This window comes from Fopius arisanus, unplaced genomic scaffold, assembly GCF_000806365.1.
Source record: "Fopius arisanus strain USDA-PBARC FA_bdor unplaced genomic scaffold, ASM80636v1 scaffold00116, whole genome shotgun sequence".
In the NCBI taxonomy this organism is placed as follows: Eukaryota; Metazoa; Arthropoda; class Insecta; order Hymenoptera; family Braconidae; genus Fopius; species Fopius arisanus.
Window position 1 is genome coordinate 162,665 of NW_011887855.1, and position 20,660 is coordinate 183,324.

General features: G+C 39.5%; 1 protein-coding gene across 6 annotated transcripts in view; it reads right to left on the reverse strand.

Annotated features, from left to right (window-relative positions):
* Nucleotides 1–20,660, reverse strand: part of trc (Serine/threonine-protein kinase tricornered) — a 281,866-nt gene that overhangs the window by 128,880 nt on the left and 132,326 nt on the right. For all 6 annotated transcript variants that reach the window (XM_011313345.1, XM_011313348.1, XM_011313344.1 and 3 more), the window contains one exon: nucleotides 10,285–10,361. In XM_011313345.1, the coding sequence (XP_011311647.1) occupies nucleotides 10,285–10,361 (77 nt within the window). The remainder of the gene's footprint in view (nucleotides 1–10,284; nucleotides 10,362–20,660) is intronic.

The window sequence follows — 20,660 nt, forward strand, 5'->3', positions numbered from 1 at the left end:
TGCTCCGAAGCGAGACATGAGGTTTCACGGGAGATGCAGGAGCATCTCCCTATGCTCGCCCTCGTGATTTGCATCACTCGGACGAGGAAGGATAACTTCCCGTTGCTAAGCTGTTTCAGCCATGCGTTGTTCCAGCTAGCGAGCGGCGTTGCGGCCGCGCTAATCGAGAGCTCGCGCTCGACTGCCCGAAATCTCCTAGGGCCTTCTCCCCCTAGTCTGGATATCTCGGCGGCAACACGGTCATTCCGTTACCCGTGCCACGGCCAATCAACCCGACGGGATCCCGGGGGCACCAGTCCTCTCACCTGGCCGTTGGTCCCTAGTCTAAGTCAGTAACGCTTCGGAGTTGCTCAGTTGGACGGCCTGTACGTCGGCCCCAATACTCCCTATCACATGCTGAGACAACTTCAAATATGCGCAGTCTACTAACGTCCTCAGGGCCGACAGGGGTCGCAGTTTCCACCCAAACCGCTATGCCTTTGGCCCCTCATCGGAGGAAAGTCTTACCTGCCATCGATCCGAGAGCTCTTCGGCTCCGCTAGATGGCTATTCCGCCTCCACTGTCCATACAACAGGGTTCTTTTCTGTTACCAGGGGGATTTCAACCCGTAACGAGAAAAATCTCGTTACACAAGTTTTCCAAGAAGATTCTAACCTGCAAAACTTAACCCTCCCGTCTGTTCGCAACAAAGCTATCGGGAAATAGGCGATTATTTTGAAACACTCGGGGGATTACCAGTGAATATTGCATTTGCCGCAACCTGCTAGGGTATCACAACGTTTCATCAGGACTTCAAATGGTAAGATCAGATCTTACCACGCTGCCCGGTCGGGACCTGAACTCGAAACCTGTCGCATGTGATGCGAGTAATTTACCCATTGCATCAAGCTCCCGTGTGAGCTGGAATCGTTTTCTGACGTATATTTCTTGTTCGTTCCCAAATAAAAACTTTGTCTTTTGTTTTCTAAATTGTAGTTTTTAACAATATTGGCATGGAAATACATGCGTTTATGGAGGGGATGGGCAACCTCTGCTCAGAGAGCAAGTCGTGCTCCCGACCTCTATTAGTGTATAACAAAGAGTAGAGGAGAGCCGATTGTGTCAGGTGATGGGCCTTTATGACCGAGGTCGTGAAGGCCCTTCTCCTCGGGTGAAATCAACCGAAGTGGGGGTAACACTTAAGAAAAGGAAAAGAGGAAAAATGTCGTTGAAGAAAAGGAAAAGCGGGGAAATGAGACAAAAATGAAAAATCTGAAATTTTCTTCACTATGACGTTTTTATTTATTTTGAAAGCAGACGTTACAAATAAAATGTAGAAGCCGGGTGTTCAATTCCAGAGGAAAGGAACAAATTCAACAATGTCGTGTTCCAGTATCCCGCGATTATTTATTCAAGAAATGAAATTGATTGAAATAAAAATGTTCATTGAAGAAAAATTTTAAAAAATATTATTTTCAAAAACTATTCATGTGTTATAATCAGAATCAACATCAGCCGGTAGAAAGTGCAATGTTTGGTATTTTCTCTTTCAGATATTTCTCCGTAAGTTCGTTATTGACCCAAAAATTTAAAAAGCAAGTTAAAAGATATCAATAATTCGGAAAACTGAATTTTAGGAGTTTTTTTTTTCTTATTTAAGCACAAACCTAGCGGTTACATAGCAATTTTAAGAGAATTTTCATGTTTTCTTCAATGAGTATTAGTTATTTATATTTAGGTCAATAACGCAGGAGAATTTGAAGCGATTGAATGCAGGGTCTGTAGTTTCAAAAAAGAATTATAAATAAAACGTTTTCTCTTATAACACTGGTGAAATTTAAAATTATGAAATTCTTCATATTTCGCCTTGTAAAATTTTTCAGGCTGTTGGGTTTGTCGCAGTGCAATTTAATCGCTTCAAAATTGACTCATACACTCTGGCAAAAGTTGAAAAATCAAAATTATAAATTGGAATTAATCTTCACCGTGTTAATTATTGATACCTTTTAAATTTCGTTCTATACTTTCTCCCTGGAATAATACTGAGAATTAAATTTTCAATTAATCAGCAACAAGTTCTATATGTTATAAGTTATATATATATTTTTTCAACTAAATAGGATATGTGCAGGGCAGAGCGCAGGATATTTTCCAAATTCTAAAACAATATTTTGAGGGAATATTTCTGTTCGAGACTGTTTACCGAAACCGTAGTCATCAATTGCACTTGGCCGATTGGTCGGATTTGACCGTAAAATTACGGAAGGAAGGGGGTTTAGTAAAATTTTCCAAATGTATTCAATTTCCAACTTCAATCTGTTCTTTTGGAGCATTAAATGCAGACGTGTGTTTAGTAATCAAGTCGCAGTTCAGATTATCTTCTTGAAATAGTTAGTGATTGTGCATGGTGATTTTATCATAGTGTCAATTGTTTACACATTTGTGCCATGCAGCCTCCTGTGAAAAGTTTTAAAAACAATCAGCCTGAAATTGACTGGGAACATCGTTTTGCATGTACGAGAATTGGTGAGGAAACATTGTGTGTATTGTGTGAATGTGAATTTACCTGCATGCGGAGATTCAATGTTGACAGATATTACAAAAGCAAGCATGCAGCTGTTGACATAACTTTTCCCCGAGAGTCATTAGTGCTAGCTAATGAATTTCGCGTCATGAAAGCCAAACATTTGTCATCAATAGATGTTTTGGAGAATGAAGTTTCTTCCCTCAACGCAAACACTCCTCTTCAACTTGCTCACAAAATCAGAAATGATACGTGCAAGAGATCTCCGGCGTTTAATAATAAATGGGATCATTGTTATGCATGCAGCAAAATCAGTGAAAAGGTTCTATGTTTATTGTGTCATTTGGAATTTGAAAGCATGAGGTCCTTTAACATTGAGAGGCATTATAGGCAAAACCATAGTTGCTTCGATTTGAGTTTTCCACTTCATTCAGATAAACGCGTCAACGAAATCCGGGTTTTAAAAGAGAGAATTCTAGTGTCCGAACATGCAAATGATGTTTTGTGTAATGATGACCTTCAAACCGCGAGTTTAATGTAATTTCAAACCGCCTATCAAATCGTGAAAGACAAATCGTCATTTACTGCCGGTGAAAAATATAAAGAGCTCTTTGTAACCCATATGGAAACGTTATTGCGAGGAACTTTGTTGAACGAGAGAATGACAAGATTTGTTGAAAATTTACCATTTGTAACGTGACATTTTCCCGGGAGACAGAAAAATGCCCATTACCTTCGCCCTACTTCCCCTGAGCCTAATAAAACCTGCTAAAATTTAACCTTATGGGCCCCAGGTAATTTTTGTCCGGAATTGCCAAACCGGAAAAGTCCTTAATCCTAAACTTAACTAACCTCGAAATTTTATTGCGTCAAAAATCGTACCTTAAACATCTAAAACTCTAACCCAAAAATATACTCTAAAATCAAAAAGGAAACCTGAAGGGAACGGGAAGGATAACTAGGCCCTCGGGGAAAGGTGACGGTCCTCGGGTCGCTCAGTATGCCTGTTGTGGAGAGAAAGGTGGATTGTAGATGGGAACAAGGTCACCAGGAGAATCGGGAAAAATATATGAGGGGTCGAGAAAAGAAGATAACTCCAAAATTGTCCTTACGTGTTTCGCTATTGATAACCAAAAAAAAAACTTAGTACAAGAAAAATGATTGACTATAGTAGGTTTACATGACTGATTTCACCTCCAAGTTTTATTATCATTTCAATTATTTTGAAATATCATTGATATTTTAATTGGCTCGGAATATTACCCCCAAATTGACGCCGGTGAAAAGTGGCCTCGAGGATCATCGATCGACGATAATCCGAGGAATATTTAATAACCCACTAAACAAGGAAAACAACAAAAAAAAAAGAAAAGGCAAAAAAAACTATAAACTCCTTGGGCTCGAACCCACGACACCTCAGATTTCAAGAGAGAGAGAGAGAGCGAGCGCGTCACGCTTCACCGCTCGGGTAACGGCGAGTGATAACCCAACACTGAAAATTTTCTTCCCATAAAAATTCAAAATCTCGAAATCCACTGGATGGATTTCGGAAAACCCTGAACCATACAGCTCGGAACATGATCCCGAACATCCTCAAAAAATCCTATACGTACAAATCGGTAATTAACCACGTGCCAATTAATAGCCACGTGGAATATTAATGCGTAGATCACACTTGTTGCACGTGCCACTCGATGGCTGTCTCGATGACACCATGAGGGAAAACCACTGGCCCTTTGTTGGCCGTGGAACATTTTCTCGCACAATTTCTATCCCCAAAATAACCACTAAAATCCCAAAAACCCTTACTAACAACCCACCAACCGCACTGGGGGGAAAACACGCGCCGAATACGTTCGGAAAATCCTCCCAACAGTCCTCAAACAAAAACGGGAAACCACCCAAATTCGGGGGAACAGCCGACGCCATTTCCATGGCTCGGATAAATCTCTAACCGCCAATAATTTATTGGGGAACCGCCAAAAAGGGGAAAAATCTTTAATTAATGCCGTAAAAACTCACGGTCGATTTCCTCGCTGCCCTTCTCTTCCGTTTCAGGACCATCCTGGTGGCAGCTAATCGTTCTGGTGTTCTCGGGATGGTGCACTCGTCACGTCTCACTACTCACTACTTTTCCTTTTTTTCACGTGCGTGGTGTTTCACGGTCAACGCGTCACTGTTTTTCGGAGGTCAGTGTCGCGTTGCGCTGACCCCCCTAATCACGCCTACCAATCGATCGGGTGTCGATTGGTGGATCCCTCTACCTTATTCTGGGTCAAGCCCTTCGCGGGAGAATTAATTCAAATTTGAATTAATTCCCAGTCATTGAACTTAATTTCGCGCTATTCATTTTCGCGTGATCGGGTCTCCTGGATCCTCGGGACTGAAAGAACTTACTCCTTAACCTTAAGCGTAATATTTTTAACCCTAATCGTTAATTAATTTCGGCAATCCACCGGGATAACGACTAATTTTATCCCGTGCGGCCTTCCACCCGTATTCAGTCTTGGCAATTCGTAGGGGTAGTGACTGAATCTACCCCGTACGACCTTCCACCCGTAATTAGTCTTTGGCAATCCGTCAGGGTTGTTAATATTTTTACCCCGTACGGCCTTCCACCCGTACCAATCAATCCCTTAAATCCTTTTCTCTGGAGTGCCGGCGTTTTAGCCGGGCCTACCCGACCCGAAGACTTACCCTTAACCTTAACCCTAAAATCCCTAAACCACCCCGAAGGGGGAAAATAATCATAATTTTAACATCAATACAATAATGCGAAGAATTGAAGCAATCGGTGCTGACCTCCGGGCTCAATTAACACATGACTTTCCTCGTTGCTGTTTTTTTTCATTTCAGTTAGATGAATCTACGGATAGATCCGATTGTGCTCAAGTCGTCATCTTCGTTCTTTTAGTTTTTCCGATCTGTCTGTTCACGAAGAGTTATTTACATTATTTTCCTTAAAAACCAGTACGAAGGGTGAAGATATTTTTGATGCTCTGAAGCAAAATTTTATCTCCGCGAAAGTGCCACTTCATAAATTAGTAGCTATCAACTCGGATGGTGCTGCGAATATGACTGGTTGCACGAAAGGTTTAATTGCGAGGTGTAAGAATGACGCTGAGTTCCCGAAATTCCATCATTATCACTGCATGTTACACCAGCTAGCTTTATGCGTTAAAAAAATTTCGGACAATGTCATAACTTTAGCAGTTAAAATAATTAATTCGATTATTTGAAAACCCTTGCAGCATAGACGGTATAATGTTTTGAAAGAAAAGAATAATTTAGAATCTCGCGATTTATTGTTTCATACAGAAGTTCGGTGGCTTAGCAAGGGTGTTATGCTGTGTCGGTTCTGGGAAAATTTAGATGATATTGTTTCTTTTTTAAAATCACGTGAAGATGTACACGATGAATTAAATGATGCGGAGTGACGCAAGAAATTGGTATTCACCGCGGACTTAACAGAGAATGTCAATATTTATAATAAAGAGATGCAAGGTTCTCGGAGATATTTTTGGCAACATCTAAAATCTCTCGAAAATTACAAAAAAGTTATTATCATCAGCGATCGCTGAATTCGGTAAAAATTCAATTCTTTTTCCATTTATACGTTTGCGAAGTCTTGTTGAGAACGAGTACAGCGCTAAGCTCGATTTTCAGCAATTTGCAGAGTGCATGCAACAACTTCTAGATAATTTAAATTTCAGATTTAAGGACATTATTGAAACGGGTGAAATTCCAAAATATTTACGTTCTCCACTTAATTTATCCACGGAAATTAACGATATTATTTCTTTGATCATCAAAAATAATCATCCAGTTAGCGCGATCGAGTTATATCATGAAATGAATAACTTACGTCAACAAGATAAAGATTTTCAACAAATCACTGACATCGATGATCTATGGCAAAAGATTTCGCGAAATAATAGTTATCCGAATCTCTTCATTATTTATAAACGAATTTGTAGTATATTCGGTACTTCGTACTTATGTGAATCGGTATTTTCTCACATGAATAACATTAAGTCCTCGGATCGAACACTTTTGACAGGTTCTTCACTCAATGATGCAATTTTAGTAACAATAAGTGACTATCAGCCAGATTTGAATAAATTATCACTCGGCATGATGCCTCAGTCCTCTCATGGACTCTCTTTGACCGAATGTTATCTGCCTTATAATTTCAATCCTTCACTTGCACGGGGAACGCATGAGGAACGCATGATGCATGAGATTATTTATTGATCAGCTCCTGATCATTTTTACATGTTCCATAATTTTTCCCAATTTCCCGATCCTTATATTTTCCTTCCTATTCCTGACGGAATACGCCTACCACCTTCCGCGGTTCCCGTTGAACAGCATTGAAAAATCTCAAATCTCAACGTCATCTACTCGAAGATAATTTTCAAACCCGGTGAATAAATGGACTAACAAAATGGTTCCAATCTTAGTAAAATATACGCATTGCCGTGAAGGACATGCATGTACTTCAGCCGTCTAAACGGTACACCAGCTAGCATAAAGTTGTGAAAGTCAAATAATTATTACAAAGGCACAATACGCACGGTCAATACAGTTCGGCGGAATTCCGACTTGGGATTGGGATTACGACCAATAAGCTGGTGTGAATCATCTAAATAATTACCAAACTTGTGAATATCAAATAATTATGGGGCCAGAATTTACTGTTATCGCACCAACGACGGCCTCGTCTAGAACGGCGAGAACAAAATTTATTCAATTCCTGCTCTCGGAAGAAATATTGACTCGAGAGGCCGTCCGATAACTGAGCTCCATGCTCAGCTTCTCAGGAATTCAACACCCAAGACATTCAAACACGTCTTGTCATTCTGTTCTCCACCTTATGGGCGCAAAGGTTAACGGGCAAAGCGCCGCGGCTTCCCGGCTTCGGATGGAGGTGCTAGCTCTCGATACCTCAGGCCTTTTCACATTAGTGGGCAATATCTTAATAGTGTGTTGCAGTATCCAGTGTCCAATAAAGAGAAATTGACAAAACGATCTCGAAGATCACTGAGAAAATCATTATGAGCATGTGAAAATGAATGAATGACTAAATAATCATTAGAAATTCAAAATAAAGGAACATTGTATGACTTTCTGTTCACCAACAATTTAATCTTCCGTTGGGAAATCCGTAAAACCGCAGAACGATTGGAGGGTAAAAACAATACTTAACATTACTTTAAAGATTTTACAAACAGTCTCAAACAGGCTATCTTTATTGCTACTACGATTAATGTGCATTCCTGTTTTAGCTGCCAGAACCATCCGGAAGGAGGGCGAAAGGCAAAAATTCAAATTAGCTGGCGAGATCGTGTTCCTTACGATACCGACCCTGAGTTAGAAAACTAACTAGTATCAACATGGTATTTCTAGGAAATCTCCGACCGATAGTTCTTCACGTCTACTTAATGTTTTGATCCGTAAAAAGTACATGATGAGTGTGAGGTTGATGGGAGAAGGGGTATAAATTGTTGCATACTGCTGATCAGTGAAGCTTAAACCGCCGAGTTTGGAAAGTCCTCAATCCATGCCACTTCATTTTCAAAAACACGCGATTGTTTCATTCGTTTGTCACCACTCACTCGTTATTCTGATTGTCGGTACTGATGTAAACTGATGAAATTAATGAAGAATAAAACTAATAAAGAATGACTAGTTTTTGACTAAAGCTTTCCCACCTTGTGCCCATCGGGCGTTATCAATGTACGACTCAATATACTCTGGCTGTGGTAAGTACATTGCACATTTAGACGAGAAAGACTCAAGGGTTTCGTATCTTTGCAATTGTATTTCAGCGCGCTTGTAAGGCCCCGTTGAACAAGAACTTACCGAATCGAGTGGTCACCTCAGAACCATTTGGCATGCCGTCACTTGGGGGTGTCGGAGAAAAATGGAAAGACTATCCTAACTAGTGCCGCGTTCTCGAATTCGCTTGTCCGGATTTTTTACATTATTTGTCATCTCCCTCGCACAGCGGTCGAAGTTTTCCGAACTACGGGGAAAAAACCACGATCCTGGCATGCCTTTAAGCATTTATTGGGAGTGGCGGGAAATTTATAGAAAAGCACTTTTAGGGTTCTAACTTCGATGACGTCGCACCCTAGGACCTTGTTTCCTTTTCAGCTTTATGATCATTATTTTACTGATATTACGTGTAAATTACAGTAGATACGTATACTCTGTATAGTTTTCTGATTTAAACGTATTTTCGAGTTTTACATCGGCTAGTCGTGTTATAATCCAAATCATTATCGAATATGTATATGTCAAGTAAAAGCGGTTTCATGGCTGATCAATGTCACGCTATCCGTTTTTAAGAGTGTTGAGCCTTGTATCAACACTAAACTTATCGTCAGTATGTTTGTAATACTAGCCTTACAGACTTCTATTCCGGTTCGAAGGAATGAAGTCCCTCCAGTTTTCGGTCCTAGCCGCCTTGACACCCTTGATAGAAGAGTGGTCTCTGATTAATGCTGAAGAGTCAAACACTGGGTTCTACGCGCGCATCCGTTACATCGACATGATCGAGACCTCAAGTGTTCTTCGATGTCATCTCTGTATTGAAAATAATGAGAGATGACATAAAATGGGAACCGAGTTGCTGAATTTCCGAACATACCCAATACGGCGTAGGATACTGAGATATGTATCCCTTTGGCTAATGCCATACCGTTCATTGGGGGTCACCCGATCCAAGAACTCTTGGAATTAGAACTTGGACTATGAGGGCCAAATTATAGATTGTAGTAAATGTAGTTTGATTGCCCTTTAAGAGAAAAATTAATGTACGTCAGGGGCAGTCCGCTCAGTTATGCGACACCTTTCAAGTGGTAGAGATTATTGAAAACTAAGTGGGTAACAAGAAGTATCACCGGGGACTTATAGTTACGGAACGAAGGGTGGTCGATATAACGAGAAGGACCGCACTGTTCTCCTAGTTACAATACGGAAGGATAAAAAACAAAACGATATAAACGATAAAAAATTCCAACACCGCCCGGTTGACCCCTTTATTAATTGTGTGGACAGTAGACATTGAAAAAACTCAAAGAAACCTTACAAATATTTCGGACGTGTGACACATTAGTATGGATATGTGAGTGATTTTTTATTTAAGACATCGGTCACATTTTTGAACAAGACGACTCGCTGTAGACAATGTCAAAACTTTACCCCATTAACATCAAACATTAACGGCATACGAAGATTGTACGGATTACCCGTCTGACTAATAAATTCATTAGTCAACTGATTATTCGATAGATTCAATTGGAGTACTGCAAGAAGGCAGCGGTGACTTGCAATCTGACGTGGTTACTCATGGGGATGGTTACTCAATGTCGGGTAAGATGTGAATGTTTAAGTGCAGTTGCGTTAATAGACCTCCAAGTCGTCGTCATGGTCTCATTGTAAACGTTGTTACGATGCCGGAAGGAGCATTGAATGATATGTATTTAGTGGATGAATTCATGACCGGGAGACTAATAATTACAAATGGAATAAAATTATTTGAAATCCAAGCGAAGGAAGTTATACCAGGTATTTTTCCAGTGGGCATAAGTTTTTCACTGATCACTGATAAGTTAAATTATTTTTTTTATGGGGTTGCTCCCAAGAACTTTTTTCCATTTTCAACAAGGTTTTCAACTAAGAACTTATGTTTTCAAATTAGATCAAAATTTCCGCAAACCGTCGTAAATGGCTGACTGAATTCACAGAGATCAAGATAGAATAATTTACTCACCTTGGCCTTTGTGGCTTTGTCCAGCGTATGTCCACTGAATCTGATTGTACTTTCGGTAGCGGCCATTTCCAGCATCCCTATAACATGTTGAAAAACAAGACATCAGGTCAATGAGCCAATTGGAATATACACTGAATATACACTGTTGATTCAATTACTATGAATCAAATTTGCAGTGGAAAGAAAAAGTTTCAAATAACAATTTATGTTACTGATGTCATAAAGATCAATGAGAACCTCAGCTTTTAGTGTGGATGAGGTACTGATTTAGATATCTATCGTCGTAACATGGTACTTCTTTCTGGTTTCGACGATTCTGTGGTTTTGAGATTTCCCGACCAGAAGTATACTATTGTCAAGGTGATGCCATTTTTATTTATTGGACGGACAATTTCAATTTTGTATTGCATTTGCATTTTCTCTATTCGTATTCGTTATGGCCCTGCAAAGAGCGACACATTCAAAACTACATCTTGGTCACCAAGAAGATAAACTGCTGTACTCTGCCTTTGTAAATGATAGAAATGCAGTGCGCTGTTTTTGAGATCTCCAAGATATAGCGCCATCAGCAAGCAAAAACATATCCTGCGTAAGACTTACGATCTTGACTGCAATTTCCCCAGTTAGATTCAAAGTATCCAATCAGGTGGCCTTCTGTAGTTTTGTAACTCAAACCCAGCTTCCTGGTACCAACTAGTTATCTTAGCACCCTTTTGGCAGTATCCAGTCCATCTTGATTTTCCGGTATATCAGGTCTCGTACAGGTAGTAAGGTACATTAGAGCACCAATTAACTGACGATAAGGATAGGCATCATCAACTTCATGTGTCGTCTCGTTCAACTTTATCAGCCCTTAATTTCAATCACTGGGTTACATCCATCAATCCCGTACTTCTTGTGTAGACTTATTACATATCCCTTTTGTGACAACTTGATCTCCTCGTGCCCTTCACAAACCTCCAGATGTAGGCAATTTTTGGCGTGGCTCAAATGAAGACCCATATATCTCTCAGGGTCTCACCTAAACGCCTATTTCATTGCATTTCAGCCTGCCTTCGGCTATATATTGCCTTGTTCCGCTTGCACCCATTTCTGCCTGTCGGTAGATCATATAGAAAAACATGAGCTCGCTTCATCACCTCTCTCTGAGTGGATCTCTTTGTAATAATGTATTTGAGTAAATGTTCCAGCATGTCAGGTAAACCCATAATTATTTCCTCCTCAAGTTGGCCGTTCAAAAAGATATACATCAAGTTGCCAAACTTTCAAGTTTAATTTCGCCGATAAGGCCAACAGCAATCTTATTGAGTCCATCTTAGCCACTGGAGTGAACTGGTGATAGTCGAGCCCATACTGTTAGTTATAATTGCAATTGATCCATTGGGCTTGTATTCATTCGCCAAAACTGTCAGGCATCCAATTTCGTTCTGAGAATGATCCGTTTAGTAATTTGGAAGATATTCTTGGACCCAAGACTTTCAATTTCGTCTACAATAGCTCTGCTCTATTCAGCTTTGTCCTCACCATTTATCGCGTCATAGAATTCTACCTGAGCTGCGCCAGAAAATGTATCCCGCAATGAGAACTCATCATCAACAAATTCCTCGTCTGCAGTTTTGAAAACACCGTCCTCAACATCAATAATATGAGGTAAACTCCTGGCTAGTTGATCTATCGCGGCACTTATTGTCCTTTAGACTTTTGGAGTTATGGACTCCTTCAGCGGCGAACTTAACGTTGATGGGCGATATGAACTATCCCTAGTCGATGTCGTGGAGATTGAGACTCTTGAGATCTTCCCCCTCAAGTATTGTTCCTCATCCTCATATGGTAAAATCAACGTCTCGACACTTTCTTCGCCGAGAGTGGGATTTAGTTCTAGCTCTTTCACAGAGCGTACGTCCCTAGTGACTATAATCTTGGTAATTTCTGGGACTCAAATCCTATAACCCTTAGTGTCACGAAGACAATCAGCAAAAATACCCTTGATGGACCTTGGAGCAAATTTATCTTTTGTTGGATCTTTGTCAAGTACTCAAGTACAATTGTCAAGTACAATACTTCCGACCCAGAAGTCCTCATGTGGGACAACTTTGGTGAGGATCCGGTCCATTTTTCATATGGAGCTGAGCCAATTAAGGCACTTGCTGGCGACCGATTACGTATGTAAGCAGCAGTTGCTATAGTATCAGACAATAATTTTTGGGGTAGCCCCGATTCAATGAGGAGACATCTCGCCATGTCAAAGAGGGTGCGGTTCATCCTCTCCTCTAGCCCATTTTGCTGAGGCGTTCGAGCTGCCGAGTACCTGCGTTCAATTCCCCAACTGGTCAGTAAGAAGTCGAAATCAAGATTATCATACTCTTTTCCTCTATCAGACTGAACAGCCTTCATTTTTAAATCTGCCTGATTTTCTATGACATTTTTATTGGACCTGATTGCTTTAGTGACTGCACTTTTGTGCTTTAAGAAGTATATCTCGCAATACCGTAAACTATCATCAATGAAACTGACAAACCATTTTGCCCCATAGATCCCAGGAACTCGCATTGGACCTACAACATCACTATGCACGATCTGAAGAAGTTGTCGGCCTTGGATGATACTGGCAAACCAAGATGAGAGAGAGGATTCATTAACTCACTCACATTAAGGGGACCAAAGCGGTGGTGTCACATCTACAGAGAGGACGCAGCATGTTGCATATGGGCTGCGTCAGCAAACTTAGGTTTATCCGGGATGATGTATAAGTCGGCTTGACGCTCAGCCTTGAATTTAATGTGCCCCTTTGAATCCACAACGACAGAATGATCCTTGAGAAAAACCACGGCTCTAACCTTATTTGTAACCGTGGCAACTGTCATTAAATTTGTTCGTAAATCTGGGAGGAAAGGAGTATTTCAATTTTCTGTAGTTCAATCATTTTGCGTCTTTAGGAATGGGAAATGGTAATAGTACTACTCCCTTTCCTTCGACAGATGTTGAAGCACTATTTGCCAGATTTAGTTGGTCCTTCGTGGATGAATATTGGGCACTGAATATCGCCTTGTTTCCACAATGATGAAAGCCCAAAGCTGTACATCCACTATCCAAAATCGCTTCATTGATTTCAAAACTTGTGAACGAATCACTCGTTGCAGAAAAATCGTACGTGATGGAAGAGTCATCCGTAGTATCGGTTTTTGCATTCTCTTGATGGTCATTAGTAGGGTCAGAGTCATCAGTTGTGGCAGACTGATCAAAATTGACCTTCAACCACTGTTCAATAACTTCAACCACTCAATCAATAACGGTACTCCAGATGGTTCTGGTGACTCTGGTACCTCGGGTACTTCTGGTGCCTCTGACGACTCTGGTGCTTTTAGTATTTCTGGTACCTCTGGTGCCTCTGGTGACTCTGGTGACTCTGGGGCTTCTAGTACCTCTGGTAACTCTGGTGCTTCAAATATCTTTGGTGCATCTAGTGCCTCTGATGGTGATGATTAATTAGACTGATCCAGCAATCCTGGTTTGAAAATTTTTCTGGAAGTGATAACATTTAACCGATCAAGATGTTTCTCTACATCTGGAAATTATTATCAAATGAAAAAAAACAGGATAATTAATAAAAATGGGCAAAAGCGATAAAAATATTAATGTTAATGCTTTTTGTGGTCCAAAAATGTATCAATAATTACGTATTATATATTATACATTCCGAAAATTGTTCATATGCTAATCAGTGACAACTTACCGTTTACTGCCAGTACTCTTGCTACATAACATCGGGTATTGTACCACAAAACTCGTGCTCTCGGTCTACCATCCACTAGTATGAAACGTTCAGAGGCAATCACAGCAATTTCTCTCAAATTGTTTCCCATGAAAATAAAGATATGTAAATTGTAGAAGCTTCGCGGTGGAGGAAAGCTGAATGTACTAAATTTCCAGTTGTTGAAAATGTCGACTGTCTTTTGATTTTCAAGAGCAAAATTGTGTACGAGAAGAGAGGAAAGATGACGTAACATTTCTGAAGTTTCGCTATAATCTTTAATTATTAAAAGCGTATTATGGTGAGCTTATGTAAATATGAACCTATCATAATATTGTAAAAATTACGTTTATGTTACGAATCAATGAAATAAACGTGGTAAATTAATAAAATTTTAATTCGAGATATGCGAAGGAGAATTTACCACACAAATTAATTAATTAATTAATTGTTATCAAGTAGAATTAATTAATAATGTTATCGAATATTATCTTGTCGGCCATTAGATTCTCTTCAATGTAATTTTCCATGAGCTTGGATCTCTAGACGTAATCCATTGATCGAAACCTGTAGAAAATTCCTTCTACTTTCTCGGCTTTGTATTCTATAATTGTCCATTCTCTAATTGTCCTCAGTATTTCTGGATACTAAAGTCATCTTCAATAAGTTACGAAAAAATCGGCAAGATATTGAAGATAAGAGGTGCAATGGCAAATGTCGATGAATAAGTTAGCTGGTCAAGATGAAATTTGCACAGAACTAGCGAGGCTGAGAGAACTACTCTCGATAGTGCATTTGTTTCTGCCTCTTCAAAATCCATATGGACTGTCATTCGCTTCTTTGCCAATTCTGAAGATAATTCTTCAAAAACATATTTATAGATCTCATACTAAGACTCTTCTATCTTCCTTTCCATTAGAGCAGGAACAATTGTCAAACCCTATATGCAATGGGGGCTTTTTTTTAAGAATCAGACATAAACGATATCAAAAAATATAAGAGGGAAAATTTCATCATGTAAACTGAGGATCAAGATACGCGACTGCGTATCGGGCAAGTGAAGGTTTTAGCGGTGTGACGTCACATGCCGATGATGTCGCGTATAATATACACGACACAATACTCCAAAAATGTGTTTGACCTTTTTTCTCGTAATACGAGAATTTTTCGCGAAATCGGGCCTTAGTTACATTATATAAGTTGACTCTGAGTTTTATGAAGATATTTTTACTTTTTCGATTAAATCACAAAATAAAAATATCCTCCCATAGCAACCATCATAATGTCATATTTCCTCAATTTTATTTTCTCTCGGCATTACATTAGTTCCTCAAAGTTGGCAACGAATATAATGTGTGTCTTTCTCTCTTTTCCTCCTTTCCTCCTTCCAGAGACTACAGGAGACATATTCATGCGTATGAATAAGTTTCCGAATGAAAGTGTTGTAGCGGTGGCGCCTGAACTAATTCGGGCTTGGAGTATGGCATGGACCACCGAATTAAATATATTAATTATTTGGACCATGTTAATCGTTAACAGGTGACTTGCAGGTCAATGATAGATTACCGGTTATTCGATAATAATAAATTCTGACAGATTTTTTGAAACTAATTAAAATTTTTATCGGAAGATGAACCCCTGTTTTCTGTAATTAAATAAATTGATTATTTGGACCCTGTAAATTGGTTACAGGTGTGTTACAGGTCAATGATAGTTAAAAATGAGCGGTTAATGCATAATAAGTAGATGTTAATAATTTTTCAAGTTGAGGGCTAACTTCCGATAAAAATTTTAATTATTTTACAAAAATCATTAAAAATCAATTATTATGGATCAAACGGTAAGCAAGCGCTGAATGCAGCAAAGTTGACACGAACAGTTGACAATAAATTTAGTGGCGATACCGAATACGACCCAGTTATATTTCTCGAAAAAGTTCTTAGCAAAACGGATCAGCTACGAAAACCGACTCGCATAATCTGCCACGTCAATATAAATTCTCCAACGTCACCCTCAAAACTCACAAATGGGAAATTATTGACAACCGAAGCCAGCGTGACTAAACTAATGTGACATCATCGCTGGCCAATCAGGAGGCCAATTCGCGTATACGAATACTTGTACCGAGTTCCAGGTGAACTAACCCATTTTGTCAGTCATTATATTCTGAATATTTTGTATAGGCTTGTGCCATATTCTCATTAAAATACAGGTGTTGACGAATTACGATGTGTGTAATTGTCTATCGCCTCACACCACGCCAGGAGAGGCTATTCTACGGGAACATTGTAAGTAGCCTTCCGTCCTTGGCTTACTCTCTCTTTGGCTTTCTTCAGGGTCTCCAAACTGGAGTCCAACCCAGCAGCGAAATCTCATGTTCTAATTTCAAATTACTGTTATTTAAAAAGTTGTCAATCTTGATAAAATTGATTGGCGCCCAACTTTTCTTTAATAATTAAATTGCCTTGAGCCCCGACAGCTCCTGACCCAACCCGTGTCGAGCGAAATCTTTGTCAACTCCTTTATTTAAATTATTATAGGTCAAGAAAAAAAAAGATTTTGTCTCAATAGAATTCACTCACCTAGATCCTTGTTCGTCATGTACTTACATGAATCCTTCCAACGAAGTTAGTTTCAAGATTACTCTCTCGCTGAGTGATTTGAAAAATATCATTGATTTGAACAATTTAATTAAACATACTTGCGACGAGTGGAAAGAGACTATTCAATTTTGTCCTCATTGTAACGAGTATGGAAAGTTCACTCGAAAGACGAGAATACATTCAACTTCTGATATAGTTATTGTGCAATTGAATATATTCAACGTAAATACTAAAAATATCAAGCAGAAAATCTAGAATTGGAAATTGAAGGCGGTGCCAACAACTTCCGTTTCTGTTCTTAGTAATCAAAATTCTGTCAATAGTGCCACGAACTATGATTACTATACCTGCTTATTGAGACACAATCGAAATATTTGGGTTAACATAGACAATACAGTTATTTCAAAAAGTCGATGGCCACGAAATGGCAAAGCTGTATATATATTATTTTTGGAGAGAAAAAAATGAAGATCTGAAAATATGAGAACAATCTGAAAGGTCATCCCTTTTTTGTGACTATGACACCCTCGATAAAAGTAAATGTATACGTCTAAAATCTGTCTCAGGCCCTTCTCATTGGGTCGACACGTGAGTAATTTTGAAGGAAACGAATCCGAGCAGTTATAGGACCTCTCGAAATGGTCATTATTAAAGTCAACCCTTTGAGGGCTATTATCCTTCATTGCACTATAACGTATTCTCATGCAAATTCTGGAAACAGGTAAAATTGAAGGAAAAAAATCGATTGATTGATAATTGATAGATAATTCATCTTGTTCATTACATTACTGTAAAAACAATTGATATGCCTGCAAAAAAAATGAAATCCTATGAAAAAATGACAAAAAAACTTTTGTGAAAAAATTTTGCCAAGTGGAGGTTTTATTGTATTATCATATTTTCCCAAAAAAATATTCTTAGTTTTATTCACAAAGAAATACGTGAAATAAAAAAGACGCCAAGTATGTCGTTCACAAATCATATTGATTAGAGGGACTTAACATCGCAAGTGACTTAGTCCAGTAATTTAAATCAATGGAAAGGTCGCCATTGGAAACACCAGAGAAGAAAAAGCCCTCTACAAATTGCCGGCTTGAGAATACACATAGCTGATACATGTTGTCATATGCCCTGTAACGTGGTATTTTACCAGTTACTGGTTCTCGACCGTTTCGCGATTTTAGAGACTTCCACCAGACGGGAAGTCACCTTCAATGGCGAAAGTTTTGAGAAGAGAGGAGAACATACGTTTGATTGTATTTTGTTTTATTGTGAATTATGCGCCACCGCGTTCCATTCGGAGGACATCGACGAGGATCCCTGGACGCCGAGAGATGTCATCGAACTCCTAATTTCTGATGATAACTGGATTTTCGATGTGGCCGATAATGGAGCCACAATCCAGCTATCAATTACCACGGAAATGACGTATCACCAGAGCACGAGGTTTCGCAATTAATGGAAAAATAGGAATAAGTTAATCAGGAGAGTTACTATTCTCTCATGGGTAGTAATTAACGCACGAATAATGTTGTAATTTTAGGGATGCGCTGAGAATTTACTCTCGCTAATTCAACACAATTAATGATTGTGAAGCATCGCGAAATTTAATAGCGTATGCGTTTTGAATATAATGTTTGTGTCGCGCATGCCCGAATACTTGGGACTGGTGGATAAATAGATTCTCCCCACCTAGTGCATGATGCCGTAGCGTTACCCACCTGTTGCGAATTTTCACGTGTCTCGAAAAATCACTTCCCGTATGGTGGAGAAAGTGAGCGGATCTAATTAATAATTCTGAGATCAAAGGACGCTATCGTAATAAATCGGAAATAAGGACGCCATTACAAGTTCATCATTTATCAAGGATTCTGAGAACTTTGAGGAGATTTTGGAAGTCGTGGGTGAGCGTGGTGGCCTAATTATTTTATTGTGATTTATATAATTTTTTTAGTAGGCAGAGATTCAGCTTAATTATTTGGTATTGCGTACATCCGAGTCCTTTAGGACTATTAGCTGATTATTCTATGACTGAATCTCTGACCACTCTCTTCAGCGAATTTTGATTCTATCTCTCATTCTTATTTATTAGTGGATTTCATTTTGTTAATTTTGATTAATTACGTAGTAGTGTAGTTTTGCTTGTCCGAGGTCACGTAGACCGATCGATTTTCACGTTACTGTTTCGAGTCATTGAATTTACTTGACTATTTCTGATAAAATATTTCTGATAAAATTTTCTTGACTTTTCTGACTAGTGGCAATTGAGTTTTGTGACTCAGTTGTTTTTCAAAATACTTTAATATTTATTTTGACTTATGTGACTGTTTTACTATTATTTATTTATTTATTTTATTTATTAGACTTCAGAAAATCTTCATTTAAAAATAATTTGACGATAGTGACCAATTTAAAATTATGGGTGTGTTCCGCCAGGGAACAGTACAAGTCCAGTAATAGTGATTTCTAGTGCATTTTAGATGTGGTAACTAGAGGTTGGTACTGTTACTGGAGTTGTGTTTCACACGGCTAGTAACAGTAACAAGTGATGTCACTAACTAATAAACAGTGTTCAACGCTGAAGTCTTCCGTTAAGGCCCGGATGGAGGGAATTTTTTCTTGATTGGCGATTTTATGCCCTCCTACTTCGCGGTCAAGAACCGAACCTTGATCTCAAGCGATGCCTTGTCGGTAACTACGGCAATCGCTGGAAACCAGGGAAACATTGGACAGTGGGGCTTTCGAGGGCGCCGGAAAATTTTTTCATTCCCTATGCCACCGGGTGGCATGAGAGATTTATATCTCAACAGAGTGGAAAGGGCGGTGAGGGGGCGGGGGGGGGATGTATCCAAATGTGGAATCCACTTTTTTCGACCATCACTAGGAGCCGGATAGCTCAGTTGGGAGAGCACCCGATGCATAATCGGAAGGTCCCGGGTTCAAGTCCCGGTCTGAACTATCCATTTTTTCAGTAATTTTTCTCGCAAAAATTATATGGAGAATTATCCTGTTCCCCTTCCTACCTCATCCAAATCCCCTCCAACGACTCCTTTGACACATCTTTTGAGATGATCGATGGGATAAAAAAAAAGTCTCTACAGGGGTAACTAAGGCGACTCAGGGGGTGATTCTGAGTCGATCTGTACCTATAAATTTCGACCTTTTTCTTTCAACCTCACTAACCCTCCCTCAAAATGACCGATGGGGTAAAAAAAAGTCTTTACAGGGGTGGGTAAATCGACTCAGGGGGTGATTCTGAGTCGATTTGTACCTATAAATTTCGACCTTTTTTTTCAAACCTCACTAGCCCTCTTTTGAGATGGGCGACGGGGTGAAAAAAAAGTCTCCACAGGGGTGGGTAAATCAACTCAGAGGGTGATTCTGAGTCGATTTGTACCTATAAATTTCGACCTATTTTTTCAAACCTCACTAACCCTGATTTGTACCTATAAATTTCGACCTTTTTTTTCAAACCTCACTAACCCTCTTTTGAGATGGCCGACGGGGTGAAAAAAAAGTCTCCACAGGGGTGGGTAAATCAACTCAGGGGGTGATTCTGAGTCGATCTGTACGTATAAATTTCGACCTTTTTTTCACCCTCACTAACCCTCCCTCAAAATGACCGAGGGGGTAAAAAAAAACGTCTTTACAGGGGTGGGTAAGTCGACTCAGGGGATGATTCTGAGTCGATCTCTACCTATAAAGTTCGACCTTGTTTTTTCACCCTCACTAACCCTCCCTCAAAATGACCGATGGGGTAAAAAAAAAAGTCTTTACAGGGGTGGGTAAATCGACTCAGGGGGTGTTTCTGAGTCGATCTGTACCTATAAATTTTAACCTTTGTTTTCCACCCTCACTAACCCTCTTTCAAGATGGCCGACGGGGTGAAAAAGGGTCCACAGGTGTATGTAGATTGATTCACGGAATGATTAGACGGTGTTGCGGAGTCCAATCAGTGTATTGGAAAAAAATAAAAATAGAAGGGTGAACTGAGTGCATTGGAAAAAAATTAGGGGTTGAGG